We start from the raw sequence: 17423 nt of genomic DNA, 5'->3' as shown, positions 1-17423 counted from the left end.
ATGCCTTCACATGATATTCTGTTTAACAAATGACTAAAGGCAGATATAGTGCAGGAGATGTTAAACATTTCTCTTTTAATGACAAGAGATTTATAGTTATAAGTGTTCAGTATGCAGCTATTAGCCTTCATTTTTCTCTTGTGACATTCCCTTCAAGGCACAAAAGATTATAAACAGTGAATGGGACAGAATATTTTGAATTAAGAATTCTAAGTTTCCACAATATTTTTTATTTCTGGCTTAAGCATACCAAAACAGGGCAGAAAAAAAAGATGTATAAACTACCCTTAAATTAAAATGGTGCTAAAAGTCATCTGAAATTCCCTGCAATTATTTTTAAGTATTTAAATTCTTATTTTGTTAAGTTTAAAACATAATTATAAATTTAATCCTTGTGATTAATATAGTTTCTCATTAAATATTGTGTTAAAATTTCTAATGAACCAATATTATTAATTGTGTATTTCTTTGCCAAAAGATATCTATTTTATTTGGATCAACCAAGTAACTTACATTTGACTAGGATATAAACTTGAAAAATTAAGCTGTAAATTTAAAAAATGAATTAAGTGCAATGTACCGGAAAACTCTTTATTCAATAATTATCTAATAGGGCTCCTAGGCATTTCCAACCCAAATGACTGTATTTCCTTTCTCAACTTCAGTGATCTCACAGTTTAACTTATTGAGTCGCCCATCCAGGATAAAGAGAGAGTCCTTGGAAGGTGTCATCAGGTACTGCCCAAACAAGCCGCTGTCCTGGATTTGCCTGTTCTTCCGGTTCCAAGGCCATTCTTCTGCCTTGAGTGGTTCCTTAAGGCTCTTGATCATCTTCACCTTCCCAGAGGAGAGCTCCACAAAAAGCACATCCGTTTGCCTGCCCGAGCTCCCGTAGATGTTGTACTGGTGCGCCTCAGTGAAGGACGGCTGAAATGCCAGATCGGATATGTGCAGATTCGTGTGAATATCAAACGCCTCCTGTATTTCTCCTCTGATGGTAATGTACTGGACCCTTACCAGACCTTTCACGTCATTAATGCTGACAAGATAGTGCCCGTCTGGAGAGATGTATGGAGTGCCCGTCACGTCGCTATTGAATCCAATGACTGAGTCGGTTACACCGTCCACCGTGAGCTGGGGTGGAATTGCTCCCGTGCTGTCAGGCTTGCAGCCAATGAAGTAGTATCCTCCCAAGTGTGTATACGCCAGTGACTGAGGAATGCACTTATAGTCCTGCAAGTTAATTGTCTTGATGTATGACATGGTCTCAAGATCAATTTTTTGTAGCGCAGCTTCATCTTTATGAAGAATAAATCCAAACCTGAAAAGATAAAAACTGAAGTTAGGAAAACGTAGAGTAGTTACTATTAAAAAATGCACTGTGGACAAGTGGAAAGGGCCATTGCAAGTCCAGGTGCTCACTGCCAGGCTGGGCCGCAATTTCTGTGACAAGCATGTTGGAATTCAACTTGAAATCCTGCTGTCCTCCTTACTCTAGGTCATTCTTTCATTGCAGCTACACAGGAATAACTCATGCTGTAGGAAGCAAAATAATTCAAATATACCTAGTTAATTGGAGCAATAAATCTTACCTTTACCAAAGAGGGTAAAAAAATAAACATTATTTTGTATGTCACTAAACCCTCTGATATCGAACAAGCTTGGTTAATTGCTATGAAAGCCAGCAACAATTTAAAAGGTTCGAACGTATACCTATTTTATTCGCTGCATTTTCTTCTTATGATCACCTAATAAATTTGACACATGACTATTTAAGTGATTACCCATGTCTTTCTCAATTTAATATGCCTCATAGGACTACCTTAATAGATGCATATTTATTATTTTTGATATAGAACAATTATTCTTCTATATATTACATTTTAGGATTGTCTCGATTACCTCTACGATTTTAACAATTACTTTATTATACATTTTAAATACTAGTTAGTTTTTTACCTGAGCCATGCTTATATTATTATTGTTTTTAAATGATATACCTGATTGTAATGGCTATCTCATATTGAACAATAATGAATTTTGGACGTTTCTGGCATTTTCCTATTAAATTTAACTTAAAAATATGTATTGCAAAAATTTTTTTTGATTACCTCTTTAATTACTTCAATGCTTTTTAGAGCATTTCTCCTGAATACTAGCTACAAATTATTATCAGAAGCCAACATGACAAGGGTAAATATATTTTGAAAGCCTGATCTATACCATTGGTGGCTTTCTATTAAAAATATGTAGGTTAAATAAGAGAAACTAAGATAGAAGCTACTATACAAAGTTATATATAAAATACACATCTGTCAATAGAAACATGAAGGACTTTTTTTTTTGTTAGTAATATTGATTAAAGCACCTCCATAATCTCCATAAAAATAAAAGATCAGAGAAATACTGTTACATTTTTTTATAAATGAAAAATGGCATTATTGTATTAAGACAAAACAAAATAAAACAAATAAACCTCTAGACAGCTAATTATATTGTCATCTGTGCAATCCATTTTCAATATGGCAATTCCTATCCAAAGTTTTCTTTATGTAAAAATGACCATTTCCACATAAAATTCAGAAATACAGTGCATTCAGGGTAATAGGTCCTTAACATTTCTAAATATAACCACATATCAAGCTCCAAAATATAAATAAATTTCCATCTTTAATATCATAGGAAAAATTAGGCTTGTAATTGTGTAAGCAGGGAATTTATAAACACAAATATTTTACTAAAAACATAAAATTATAACTGCTTCTATGTCATTACATTGCATATAGTTAGAAAACCACATTATAATTTTAACTATTTGAATTGTTATGAAGAGACTAGTTGATGTCAGTGGAGAGTGTAAGTTTCTCCATAGAAAAGGAAAACTACAATATATAGCTATAGATACTCCTTTAAAAAGATGTTTTATATATGTATTGAGCAACTACTAAATAAAAAGCACTAGGAATATATTGGAGATAAACATAACTATCCTGTTTTCAATGAGTCTAAAGATTCTGAGTAATAAATATTGAAAAACAGTGACTAGTGCTTAATTATAGCATTATGTTATGCTATTACTTAATTTAGTAATTTATTTTTTCCATATTTACTTATAATGTAATAAAGTAATCATTTTGAAAATAATATTTTAGTGTATTTTAAAATTCCATTTATCTTTTCTGGCTTATATCCTGGAAATTCCTAGTTTCTTGTGTCCTTAATAACTATGTGTGTATTTTCAGTACACACAGTTCAAACCATAACTATTTAGGAAAAATATTGTCCTGATTAAAATGGTATGAAGAATCATATTTATAATCACTTCTAAATGTTCCAGTTAAAGTACTAATGCACACTGAAGGTGTTAAATACTACCTAAAACAGAATTAAAAAAAAAAAACACAAAACCTCAAGGCAAAAACTGAGTCCCATTATTGTTGTGTTAGCATCAAAAAATATCATAAAGTCCTAAATATTCCTATTCACTCTTATACTTGTCTTAATAAATGATAAACTCTGACTACTGAAAAATGGCTGCATTTCCATTAATGGACAATCATGAAGAATTGAAGGAGTGTAGATGTATGAATTGTTTCTATCATTTATGGAATTATGAATTATAATTGAAGATATTATCCTTTTTTCAGTTATACATCATAAATGTGCTCAGAAGCAAAAGCAGTAATATGCACTTTTAATAAAAGCAACAAGCCAATCAAGTTTTGGCATTTCAATTCTCTTAACCTTGAGTCTTCTAGTCCCTATGGGCAATGGTTTTTTAATGCTAATGAGGCAGAACTATTCTTGAACTATTTTAACTCTGATACTAAAGAATGCACCCAAGTTGTGATACATCCTGGCTTCTTTTTGGAGGTAATTAAAATTTTAAAAATGGTTCAGTTAAAAATGCAAAGTCTCCATGTGCAGTGATAAAATTACATCTATTTTGGCGGCTGCACTGCATGCTCCTTTAGGACTAGAGATCTAGCTACATAAGCTGATGCATAAGAATGCCTTCAATTTTTCACTACTGATTTATTGGGTAGGAAGTGGTATCTCTAATTCAAAATTTCCCTCTAGTACAGATTGATATTCAGAAATCTCCCACTGTTCATTAGTCTATGATTAATATTTACAAGGCTCTCAGCTTTCATGCCTACTTAGTATAATAAAATCCTGAACAGTACTAAATTTAACATAGTTTGTCTAATATTTATCAGGACATGTATAAAAAGTCACAGGCTGAAAATTGTGAGTTAAAAGTTCCTCTTGAAATCACTTATTTTACTAGGGAAAAAAAAATGAAATGAAGAAAGTATGCCCGTCACTCAGCATGCCATTGCGTGGATTTATTAGATTTGGTGAGGAGAATTAGAGCATTTCTTTCTCAAATTATTTTCTTTGTCTGAATGCTTAGTCAAAACAGTTTATTACTATAAAGTTAATAAAGAGGCTCAACTTTGATTACTCTTTCCATGCTTTAAGGTGAGATCCTGAAGTAATTCATACACAGAGAACCTGTTTTCGATGAAGTAAGGCTTTTCAGTCCAGGCTGGTGTCATTTCATGATCCTGTTTTTCAATACAATGTTCTTGACTTCCATGAGTTTCAATTTTCTCATCAACAGAAAGGATATAAATACTAGCTTCCTTTGAAGATGAGAATAAATGTGTGTTCATTATCAGCCAAACAGTACATTCTCAATAAATAGAATTTGTCATTGCTTTACACCTTAACTAGCATCATTTCCCCATTATGAATCATATAATATATTCCTATGGCACAACAGATTATTACAATCCATGGATGGGAAAACCAAGTTATCAAGTTTTCTGTTTAGCTAGTGTTCCCACAATGTTAAAAATAAACATGTAGTATTACTCGAATGTGGCTACATGTTTCCATTCCTGAATTCAAGAGATCACATTGAGAATAGGATTCACTTTTTAACAATTTTGCTCTGTCTTGTTCCAACATGGTCATTGCCCAGTCCTCTTGTCCAGTCATCTGATCTCTCACAGTGTTAGGAGAGGACGCATTCTAGCACACTGTCTTCTTTAGAGGCATTGCTTAAGTTCTTACTGAGGGAATAGAGGATTTGGGTGTGGTGTATGGGATGAACTTAGTTCTGCACAGGTGATGGAATTTGAAATAAGTACCTGTCTTACCCGAGATTTTTTTTTATCCTCACTTAAGGGTGTATTTACTGATTTTAGAGAGAAAGAGCAAAACATCAATCAGTTGCCTCCCTTATGCACTGTGACCAGGAATTAAATCCACAGCCTAGGTGTCTGCCCTGACCGAGGATGGACCCTTTCAACCATTTTGGTTTACAGGCTGACATTCCAGCCAACTGAGCCACCTGGCCAAAGCGTTACAGGGTGGGGTTCCCCAAAATCCCCAGATCCTGCAGGTTGGGGGATGGGGAGAAGGGGACAGCTTCCAAGATGCCTTTGCATATCTAGAGCTGGTGGCTAGTATCTTAGTTACAGAAATGGCTTTAGTTCTTCCAAGACACCAAGGAGATGGGAGGGATTTTGACTATGGAATGGTGGGGAAAGAGCATATGGGGCCTGTGCAAGGTTCTGCGAATGGTCAGAACCGGTTACCACACCCACTGTGTCACAGACCATAGGGATTTAAAAGTAAGGCAGAGGCCATTTTGGAGAATAGAGAACTCCAGGTGGTTTGCAAAGAGGTAGAGTAAGGAGAACCCCATGGTGTACAGAGAGAGGGAAGAGGGAACTCCACATGGTTTGCAAGGAGGTAGAAGGAGAACCATGCAATTTTAGAAAGAAAGAGAGATCCATGCGGCCTTGAAAGGGCAGAGAGAGAACCATGTGTGATCCAGTGCAACACGGCACATGTTTTCCTGGACTGTTATATGGAGGCTGATGACATTGTACCCCAGATCCTGAAGGACACAACTGACAGATAAGGGATGGGGAACTTCTGGGCTTGTTTTTGGCTTCTAGCCTTTTGGGGAGCAAGGCATATGCTGGGTCCCGTGGGAGAACAGGGCTCTGAGCTGAAGTGCTCACTGTCGTCCCCAGGTTGGAATGTTGGACATAGACCTGTTTTCCTCAACACTAGTTGGGTTTTACACCAAGACACCACATGAAAGAACCCCCTTTTGCTCTGTAACAAAAGCTTATTCAAGAATGTTTACTAAAAGTAACAACATTTTGTACCTAGCTTTAGGACCTATATATCTAAGGGCATGGAGAACTGCAGTTGAGTTTATGTTATGATAATGCAAGAGCCTTGCTAAGGAAGTTACTGGTAGATAGGAGTAAATAGAAGCATGGTTAAAACACCAGGAAGCCTAGTAAAGAGTAACCGCTGAAAGATCTCCATGTCCCATAAGTCCAGGCTACATTTCTTACACTTGAATAATAATTCATTTCCATTAGTCTTTCCATCAAACAGTCCCCAAGTAGGTCTGGTCCCAGAGTCTCACAAAGCAGTTTTTCAGTCACTGTCACCTCATAGCATCTGCCACATTGTTCCGCTCCTGCTCTGCTTTTGAATCTATCACCTGTGACACTAATGAAGGAATCTCATAATCGCAACTAATGATCTTTATGAAACCCAAAAGACTAGAATGAAAGAACCCTGTGAGATTTTCATAATAACAAATATTTTATCTCCTGAGTCTTAATGTAATACTGCCTGTCCCCAGATTTCTACCTGAAGAGTTTTCCTTACTACTGACTTTTACTATTTAACCACTGAGGATCAATCCCCTTCCTAGAAGCTGGGAAGGGAGTCTTCTGCCCGTCTCCATTCTTACATTATCCCTTAACTCAAATCCTTTCATCTGCACTTCCCAGATTTTAAAACAAATCTTTCCATGTATATCAATGAATGAAGATGAGACTCACTGAATGGAGATTGGGGGTTTTTGAGTACTGGCTGAGCTAGACACTATCCTATTATAAAAACCATATTACTGCAATACACATCAAAAATGAAAACATTTCCTCAATCTTTTCTGATGTCTCACTTACAGAAATCATATTCTTTGACATAAAACTCTGGGGGGGGGGAGGAATTTGAACAGCCCAAGGAATTAGTTGTATTGAGATTTTACTTGTGAAAATCTACATTCAAAAGCTTATGTCAAGTGCTTAGTGTTTCATATATAATAATGGGCAAGATTATTAATATCTTGTTTTTCTAATTGTATTATAGGTATCTTGTTTTCCTAGTTGGAAGGTAAGAAATGTCAAACAGATAAGAAACTAAAATTATAAACCTCCCCACATCATTAATATATAAACCTACACATACAATAGGCCCCTGCAATGGTATCTTGTGCTGTGTTACAGCTGACAAGATATTCATAGACACAAACCATAAATCTGACATGAGCCATCATTCACTAGTTTATGAATTCCTTTATATTTAGTTGTTTTCTATTATCCCAAACAGGCCCTTGTAAGAAAAGATTGAATGTTGTTCCTACTCAAGTGCCAAAGGATTTAGTTTTATTTGAACTTCATATAAATAGCTCAGTAAAACAAACCTGCTCATAAAGAGTGGTCACAGTCATACTTGGGAGAGGGGAAAGCACAGAGAAATAGAATTGACACATTTAGTAAAGATTTGTAACTAAAGCAAGGACAGTTTCTGAGTAGCTTTAATGCTTAGATGTGTTTGAGAAATGGTAATATTTTGGCATATTCTGTTTTCAAATGTGGATTGAAAAAGCTACAATGAACCATTGGACACCCTCTTACCTGACTTTTATATTATTAAAATTTTATATTAAATATTTTAGCTATATTATTTCTTCCCTACTTTCATTTTTAGAATTTTTTTTCTTTAAATAAAGGAGTAGAATGTGTTTCTGAATATTAAATTCCCATACTTTCTTCCTTCCCTGGTGTCCTGTTTCTCTGATAGGTAGGAACTTTGTTTTTTTCCAGAGGAAATTGGGACATAGAGGCATAATTTGGAGTACATTCAGGATGTCTCTTTGTTTGACAGAATTAATACAGTGCCTAAAGGTCTATTATTTCTAATGAATAACCAGACATATAGAAAAAGCAGATTTATCAAGAAATAAAAGCTCTTTGGAACTTCCAGCCCAGATAGAGGCCTAGACAGACATGCTGCATCTCCCTCCACAACTAAGAAGGAATTCAGCTACCTCAGAACTAGAGACAACCAGAAGTTCCAGAAAATTAAGCTGCATGGAAGTCCAACAAAGATATAAAGAAGAAATACTCATCCAGACAGGTAGGAGGGGCAGAGCCAGAGTGGAAAGGACACAGTATGGTGGTGGCACAAGGTTGGCAGAAAGCACTGTCAAACACTTAAAAGAGTCAAAAGGGACACCTGTGGAGCACTCCCATCACCACACCAGACTGAACAGCTCATGGTCCCAGCACTGGAGACAATCAAGCCTTATTGCTCCTGACTGTGCAAACCAGTGGAGGTTGGGGTGGAGGCAGAAACTGCTGGTCTCTCAGCAGAGTCCACTTGTTTAAAGGGCCACCATGGTCCTAGAACATCTGCAGACCCACCCACTCTGGGAACAATAGCCAGGGCAACCGATAGAGAGATGTCAGTGCCATATGGAAGTGGGAGAAGTGCCTGAAAAAGGGGCGAGTGCTCAGCAAGTAAGATTATTCCCTTTCTGACCCCTCCCACAGATATGGTGCCACAACATGGTGAAATGAGTCACTCGTACTGATGAATACCTAAGGCTCTGCCCCTTACAATGTAACAGGAGCAGCAGCTCTTCCTAAGACACAGAGGCAAACAAACACAGGAGACTGTCAAGATGAGGAGATAAGGAAGTATAGCACCAAAGAGGGAATGGATCAAGGTTCCAGTGGGAGAACAAGGCGATGAGGAGATAGCCAACCTAACAAAAGAGGAGATAGCCAACCTAACAGATGAAGAGTTCAAAACACTGGTGATAAAGGTGCTCACAGACGTGACAAATATGCTTAAGTATGGCAAACACATAAGGGAAGAAGTGAAGGCTATACTAAATGAAACAAAGAAAAATTCACACAAAACCAACGGTGAAGAGAAGGAAACCGGGGTTCAAATCAATGATTTAGAATATAAGGAAGACAAAAACAGTCAACCAATACAAAATAAGGAGACAAGAATTTAAAATAGTGAGGAGAGCCTTAGGAACCTCTGGAACAACTTTAAACATGCCAACATCTGAATCATGGGAGTTCCAGAAGGAGAAGAGGAAGAACAAGAAATTTAAAGCTTATATGAAAAAATAATGAAGGAAAACCCCCCAAATTTGGCAAAGGAAATACACATAGAAGTCCAAGAACCACAAAGAGTCCCAAACAAGCTAGACCCAAAGAGGACCACACCAAGAGACATCATTGTTAAAATGCCAAAGGTTAAGGATAAAGAGAATCTTAAAAGGAGCAAGAGAAAAGCAGAGAGTTATCTACCAAGGGGTGCCTATAAGACTATCAGTTAATTTCTCAAAAGAAACTTTGCAAGCAAGGAGGGACTAGCAAGAAGTATTAAATGTGATGAAAAGCAAGGACTTAGAACCAAGACTATTCTATCCAGAAAAACTATCATTTAGAATGGAAGGGCAGACAAAGTGCTTCCCAGACAAGGTAAAGCTAAAGGAGTTCATCATCACCAAGCCATTATTATATGAAATGTTAAAGGACTTATTTAAGAAATAGAAAATCAACATTATGGACATTAAAATGACAACAAACTCACAGCTATCAACAACTGAATCTAAAAAATAAAACAAAAACAAACTAAGCAAACAGTCAGAACAGGAACAGAATCATAGGTGTGGGGACCATTTGCTGAGGGACAGGGAGGGGGAGACAAAGGGAAATGGTGCAGGGACAAAGAAGCATAATTGGTTGGTACAGAATACACAGGGGGAAGTTAAAAATAATATAGGAAAAGGTGAAGCCAAAGAACTTATATGCACAACCCATGGACATGAACTAAGGGAGGTGAGATTGCTGGAGGGAAGCGGGGTACTGGGAAGAGGGAAAAGAAATTAGGACAACTGTAACAACATAATCAATAAAATATACTTAAAAAATAAAATGATGATAAAGCCACTTGATGCAATAGAATACACAATAGAATGAAATAAAGTACTAGTTCAGGATTAAAATTTATTCAATAAAGTTATATATGAAAAGAGCACAATATTGTATGAATGGTATGATTAAACCATTAAAAAATAAGCAAAGCCCATGCATGACTGAAAGTAAATATGCCTGCAGATCAACTTTAGTCAAGTTTGGAGACTGGATTCAGCTCATTTTGTTTGGCTTTAAGTTGCAATCTTTTTTCAATGAGCATAGTCCATAGTCTTCTTTCATAATAAAAAATACACATATATGTTTTAATAGAAATAAAATATGTAAGAACTCTAATGAAAAAGCTAAAGTAATGCTCATGTTAATTGCTAATTATCATTTTAATATTGAATATGCACTTACTGTTTAGATAAATGTAGAGAGTGTGCTTGGCGCTTCAATAAAAAAACTAATCCATATAAAGGCTCATCTTCAGAGAAATATAAACATACTGAAGAAAATTCTTAAGAAAGACTATGTGTGGATATCAAATTAAATGATAAACACAATAAATACAAAGAATACTTGTACTGAATCAACCAAGGAGATGATGGAACAATAAATTCACAGTACAAGCAAGAAATATACAGTTACTGAATATTAGAGAACCACTGAGAAATGTTATCATCTGTAATGTCATTAAAGAATTAGAGTAGTAGAATAAAACTAAAAGTTTGCCAGAAGAAAATGTATTCAGCTGTGATTTCAGTAGATAAAAGGGTACAGCATAAATAATGTCATGGAACAATTAGAAAGAGGAAAGCATTCTCCTCTCAAGACATCATTCCTCAATGTTAAGCAGAGATTTTTTTATATTTCTCTAAACTAGTCTTTCATTTAAATCTGCTTTGAAATCCACCCTGTCATAACTAATTGTTTTTACATCTATACTCAAGTTAGTACGTTTAATAATTGTATTAACAATCATTTCAACAATATTGAAAAATTTCAATTTTAAGTCTATTATATGTAATTTGGTGACTGTACATCAGGATTTAAAATTGAATGTGGTTTAATTACAAATTTATGAAAAAGAATACATATTTATTTCAAAGATTTAACCAAGCATGCATACTAGAAAATGAGAACACAGAAGTTGAAGTAATTGAATATGTATAACTATTTTATTAATTCTGCTTGAAAATTTAATCTTATTAACTTTAGTAGCCTTTCATTGGTGAGTTATTTTAATTGGTACAATGATACTATAGAGAGATGTGAAATTTTATGAGAGAGTCAGAATAGAAAAATCAAAGGGTGCTTGATAATTACATTTTATATCTACCCAAATACTATAATTTTATTGGTTTTGTTTATATGATGATTATACTAGTTAATTCCCAGAATACTAAGAGAATAAATCAATTTTAAGAATCTCAGTTCTTTAAGTCATAAAATTTCTATGAAGGGCAAAGGAAAAGTACATATAACTAGAATGTTTATAATAATGAGCTTGAAAAATGGTTCATTCCATTTGGATGGAAATTAGTAGGTTGTCAGCTTTTTACGATACTTGTCAAGGTACTAAGACAATTCAGTTTGTTGGAATAGTTTCTTCAACAAATGAAGCTGTAATATACCATATAAAAAGTTAACTCAAAATATATTTTAAAATTCTAAGTAAAATCTCTAACTATAAAATGCTTAGAAAGAAACTTATGTATACACCTTCATGATCTTTGATTTGGCAGTGGGTTCTTAGATATGACCCCCCAAAAAAGGAACAAAAAATAATAATTTGGACTTTATAAAAACATTTTGTATCAAAGACCACTCTCAAGAAAGTGAAAACACATATCACAGTATAAGAGAAAATATTTGTTAATTACACATCTAATATTAGCTAGTATACAGAACAGATTAAGTACTCTTGTAATGCAACAACAAAAAGATAAACAACTCAGTTAGAAAACAAACATAGGACTTGGATAGAAATTTCTCCAATGAAGATAAACAAATGACCAACAACCTCTAAAAAGATGTCCAACATCATTAGTCATTACGAAATGAAATCAAACTGCAGTGAAAAACCACCTGACACCCCCTAGGGTGGCTATCATAAAAAAGATGAGTAATAACAAGTGTTGATGAGGACATGGAAAAATTGGAGCTGTTACACATTTCTGGTGAGAATGTGAAATAGTTCGACACTGAAGAAAAGAGTTTGTCAGTTCCTCCAAAAGTAAACATGGGATTATTATATGGTCCAGCAACTCCTTTTCTAGGTGTGTGTGTGTGTGTATGATACCTCAATAAAAGATCTAAATGTCAATATTGACTAACCTAAAACTAATTAATAGTAAAGGAGGGTAAAAGTTGCTGACAAAGTCTAACTCAAGACAAAACTAATTAATAGTAAAGGAGGGTAAAAGTTGCTGACAAAGTCTAACTCAAGACAAAACGGATGATATCAAAGAATCTATCCCTCCCTTGTGGCACATTTGAATAATAGTAATATTACCACATCCTCTGTCCATCTTAATTTTGGTTAATGGTTTAAAAAAAACATAAATATCTCATAGAAGACAATAATAGTCATTAGATATAGAAATAAAACAAAACAAAAATATTATCTGTGTAATTTAGGTTATTCACCTGAAAGAGGTAAAAAATAAAAATTAAAACATTTTAAATGTATGCATTTGGAGATTCTCCAAGTCTACCATAATCTAAGAGCTATGCTTCTGGAATCCTTGGTATAATTTCAGTATTTATGTCAAAGGCATCATTTATTTATCATGGAGCTATTAGTCAGGTGTTTTAAATCTTTTTACCCTGCATTTATATATGAAGAGAATTAAGATAATTGTCTAATATGTCTGATTCATCAGTTAAACTCATCAAAGAGGAGGGAACAAAGTGTTGCAGGTTAGGCGGTAACAAAAGCAAGAAAGAACTCAGAAAACAAGTAAAAGAGGAGAATAACAACGCACCAGCGATTATAGAAAATTCATTGTTCTCTGCATCTGTAAAAAATTGACTTGTTTTCTTTCTTTAAATATTGATATAAATCCTAATGTCAAGCAGGAATATTTCAATGCAGTTTCCTAATGATTGTAGAGTGAAAAGGTATGTTTTGGAGTCGGGGGATTAGAGTACTTGTTTTCTATGTACTAGTTTATAGCATTTGTCCCTGGCTGGTTTGGCTCAGTGGATTGAGCGTCGGCCTGCGAGCTAAGTGTCGCTGGTTCGATCTTCCAGTCAGGGTACATCAGAGAAGGAAAACTCTGACTCCAAAAAACCTCCGCTGCCTTGCGGCATACCTCTTCAGGGGAAAGGCTAAGGGAGTAAACCCCGACAGAAAATCCGGAGCCGGAGTCCCTAAGGCGGTTTGACGCTGTAGTCAACACCGGCAACTCCTGCGGCGCACCTGAAGCCAAGCTGTATGACTCCGTCTTTCCCTTGGATCCTTCAGCTGCGAAGAGAGGGGGGGTCTGCTGCATGGGCAACAGCAGACCCTCCGTATCACCCTGCCCAGGCTCTGTAGCTTCAGCTTCACTGGAGAGGACACTCCAGCGTCATCACAAGATGTCGATTCAACACGGGAGGAGACAGATACCGTGTCACTCCCGAGTCGGACTGCACAGCCATTCTCGGCGGTGCAGATAGACTCTTAAGAAGCTACACCATTGTCGCTCGAGACGGACGGCTGCCGACGACGAGTTTATAGCATTTGAATAAGTTACTTTGTCTGAGCCTTTGTTATTTTCTTTGTTATATAGTGCAATAAAGCATAAACAGTGACGATTAGAGAAATAAATGTGCAAAGTCTGATAGATTGTAGGTACTTAATAAATTACAGCTATTATCATTAATGATAATTGCAAGATGTCAAGAAAACATATTAAAATTACAAATAATGCAAATATCAGTCACCAATTTATTTTTTTATTTAGATCATCTCCCTGAAAAAGAAAGATAAACACATTTAAGAGCTGCAATTATTTTCCCCTCAGCAGGTTTTCTTGTCTGCTCACTTTGTTCTGAAGCTCACGTAACTATTTTGACTTTAAAATAATTTCTCATCTTTTACCTACTCAAGAAGATACATGTGGTTTTATGGGGGCTAAACACTCGGCATTTCAAAGCACCAGACACTAATTTGTTTTGATGTTATTCTTTAATTTGTGCCTACAATGGGTGTGTGAGTGATGGATGCCTACATAGATCAATTCTTTATTCAGAGAATTTAGCACCCAGATATTTAGAAATGCTGAATGGTGAAATATTTCTGCTTAGCAGATTCAAGCATATGAGCCTATGTTTACTTTAAACCTAATTCTACATCTTTATTATTGATGAACTTTTTGATGACAACTTGTCAATATTAAAATGTGGAATAAAAAACGATTTTCTCTGAAGTCCAATGACCTAGTGCAATACATAATTGTATTATTATTCTTCCAAGAGAAAAAGTTTAAAGGTCCATCTGATAGTAAGGTCATTAAATGTTGCTCTCTTCTTCTGATGACTATGAAAGATTAAGTGTATTGTCCGGTTGCCATGGCTAATTAAAACTAACAATGATTTAGACAACTGGCAGCACCAATGACTTTCACTTAGTGCTCTAAAATGCTTTGTCCATTAACAATTTAAGTTGTCATAACCAATTTCTCGCAAGTTTTTTTCTGTTGTTTTTTTTTTTGTTTGTTTGTTTGCTTTTGTTTCTGTTGCTTGTTTGTTTCTACTAAAGCTATTGCTCCCCTATTATTTGGTCATTTTATTTTAAATAGAATTGTAATCATTACCTGTTCTCTTACCATTTGATAGCTTTAGTTACATATAAAGTGTAGGTCCACCTGCTCTTTTTTTCTGAATTAATGTCTGTGAGTTTAAAAGACAGCCTGCATGCAATCATACCCAACAATGGTACCCTTTCTAGTCTGTATAAATTGCCCATATCCTAGATCTAGTTTCAAAAACAATTAAATTTACTTTAACATTCAGCACATTAGACTAAAATCTGTGCATGGACAATATTTCTTTTTATGTTATTTATTTAACAAGCATAAATAACACCATTTTACATTTCAACAATAGCCTAATTCTGAAGCAGTGTATCTAGTAAATATTAAATTGATTTATTTGTTCATTTTAACTCTAGTAAATTTTGCTCAAACACCAACAACTCTTAATGCTCATGCAAACTGAGTGAATTTCTGTATATTGTTATCAAGACCATCGACAAAATATTATCTTTCAATAATGCTACTCTAAACTCCAGCTAGCAGTACATAATTTCTAATTTCTCTAATATGTTTCATCCTTTCCCAACTTTTTGATTCCTCTTCTCCTGGCATCTTCCTGTTCAGAAAGTGGCCTACATCCTAGAAACACGCCACTGACTGGAACAGTCACTGTTCTTGAGGAGTTTATAGTCTAGGATTAATAATGCGAGGCCGGCACTCAACTGTCTAGCTTTCTGTCCCACCATATACTGACTGTGTAGCCCTCAGTGGCCTCGTTTCCTCACCTGTAAAATGGGAACAGCTATACAGCTGTTCATAAGGGTTTTGTGAGGACCGAGCTGATTCATGTAACACAAACAAAACAGTGTATTGTACATACTGCCATATATGTTTATTAAACAGATATTTTTAAAGTGTACATTATCTTAATACAATTTACTGAGTTTATTTCTAATTAGGCAAGAAATTTCATTAGAAAGGAACTGGCAGAGATTATGAAAATCTTCCTAGAAGAGATAAAGAAAATGTCAGGAAATGGTGGTCAGATGACGACGTGGGAAAACACATTTCAAATGTAGGAACAGCAGAAGAGTCTGTAACAGCGAGTGCAAGCTTCCTTGAATACACAAGTGCAATATGTAAAGCAGAGATGTGTGTTTCATTCTGTCCCTAAGCTCCTTGAGAAGTGAGCCTTGGGCTCGCAGGTCTGCAGTACTTGCCTCTGTCACAGGGCTTTACATGTAAGACACACTCATCCCATGCGTTAATTCTGCGATCGCTTCCTCAACTTCTTTCAAACACTGTTCTCAATCACACTTCAATCTACTTCAAGTCATGCTTCCAGGATAACCCACCCACACACATAATCCCTCAAAAGAGGAAGAGCCTGAAGAGCCTCAGCTGCTGCTTGTTGCCAATGGCATTGAAGACACATTCTTGTTCCAGCCTTAGTCATATTTTTCACATCTTATGATCTCTTCGTCCTTTATCTAAATCATATATATTTCTTACACAGGAAACAAACTTAATTTTTGTAACTATAATAGATACATTTTTTAAATCCTCACCCAAGGATATGTTTATTGATGTTAGGGGGAGAGGAACACTGATGCGAGAGAGAAACATTAATTGGCTGCCTCCCTTATGCTTCCTGACCATGGCTCAAACCTGCAACTCAGGTATGTGCCCTGTCAGGGAATCCATGCAGCAACCTTCTGGCGTACAGAACTATGCTCCAACCAACTGAGCCACCTGGCCAGGGCTAACATATATATTTTTGTATAGCATTCTTTACATCTGGAAGTTATAAAAATGCAGTGGAGAAAGCAGGGAAAGCACCAAATCACAAAACAATACAAAAATCCTCCTAAAGGAAAGATTAATTACTGAATACTGATTCATCTTTAATATCGTGTTCTTGAAAACTCACTGTCCTGAGGTCCTGTTCTTGGACCTTTACATTACCTTCGTAACTGTTCTCCACCTCTCTTCTCTTAGAATATGATCCCCACAACACTACAGTGACACTTCCCCAATGAAGTGCTGATCCAGTCTCATCTCTGATCAAAACCTTTAATGGCTTCTGTCACACGGAATTATATGCAACTGGCTTTACTTCTCCAAACTCTTCTCCTACCTCTGGAGCTGCAGCTGCCTCCATGTGTCACTCCTCCAACATGTCATAGAATTTTTGTTCAATAACTTTGCACTCACAGTTGCCTCTACCTAAAATACTCAGCTTGGAATTAGACCTAATCCTGAATTCTGCAATCTAATTCAAGAACTATGTGGTCAGGTTTTGCTCACCTCCGGCGGGCTTTTCTTTAATTGATTATATATATATGTATTTCATTTTCTATTAATGTCTATGCATTCCTCATCTGAAGGATTACTGAGAACACTATACATAAAATACAGGGTAGACTGCCTGGCACAAAGTAGCAAAGAGCATCTACTATTACGATTGTTGCTGTTCTAAGGGGATTCATGAGGTTTCTGAACAAAAACACTGGTTTTTCCTCTTAAGCTAATAAAATGCTCATTAAAAGTCAGAACTAATTTTTTTTTTTTTTTTTTTTTTTTTTTTTTTTTTTATTGCCTGTGCTATTCCAGAACCCAGAACCCTGGTAGA

General features: G+C 35.5%; 1 protein-coding gene across 1 annotated transcript in view; it reads right to left on the bottom strand.

Annotated features, from left to right (window-relative positions):
• Positions 1-472: 472 nt before the first annotated feature.
• The window catches only part of FSTL5 (follistatin like 5), a 494569-nt gene continuing 477618 nt past the window's right edge, over positions 473-17423 (bottom strand). Inside the window, exon 15 of the mRNA XM_090288197.1 lies at positions 473-1321. Within this exon, the coding sequence (XP_090144323.1) occupies positions 619-1321 (703 nt within the window). The 3' untranslated portion in view covers positions 473-618. The remainder of the gene's footprint in view (positions 1322-17423) is intronic.

This window comes from Furipterus horrens, unplaced genomic scaffold (genome assembly GCF_987537825.1).
Source record: "Furipterus horrens unplaced genomic scaffold, mFurHor1.1.pri manual_scaffold_10, whole genome shotgun sequence".
Lineage (NCBI taxonomy): Eukaryota > Metazoa > Chordata > Mammalia > Chiroptera > Furipteridae > Furipterus > Furipterus horrens.
The sequence above is the reverse complement of the archived record's forward strand: the minus strand, read 5'-3'. Positions and strand labels throughout refer to the sequence as shown.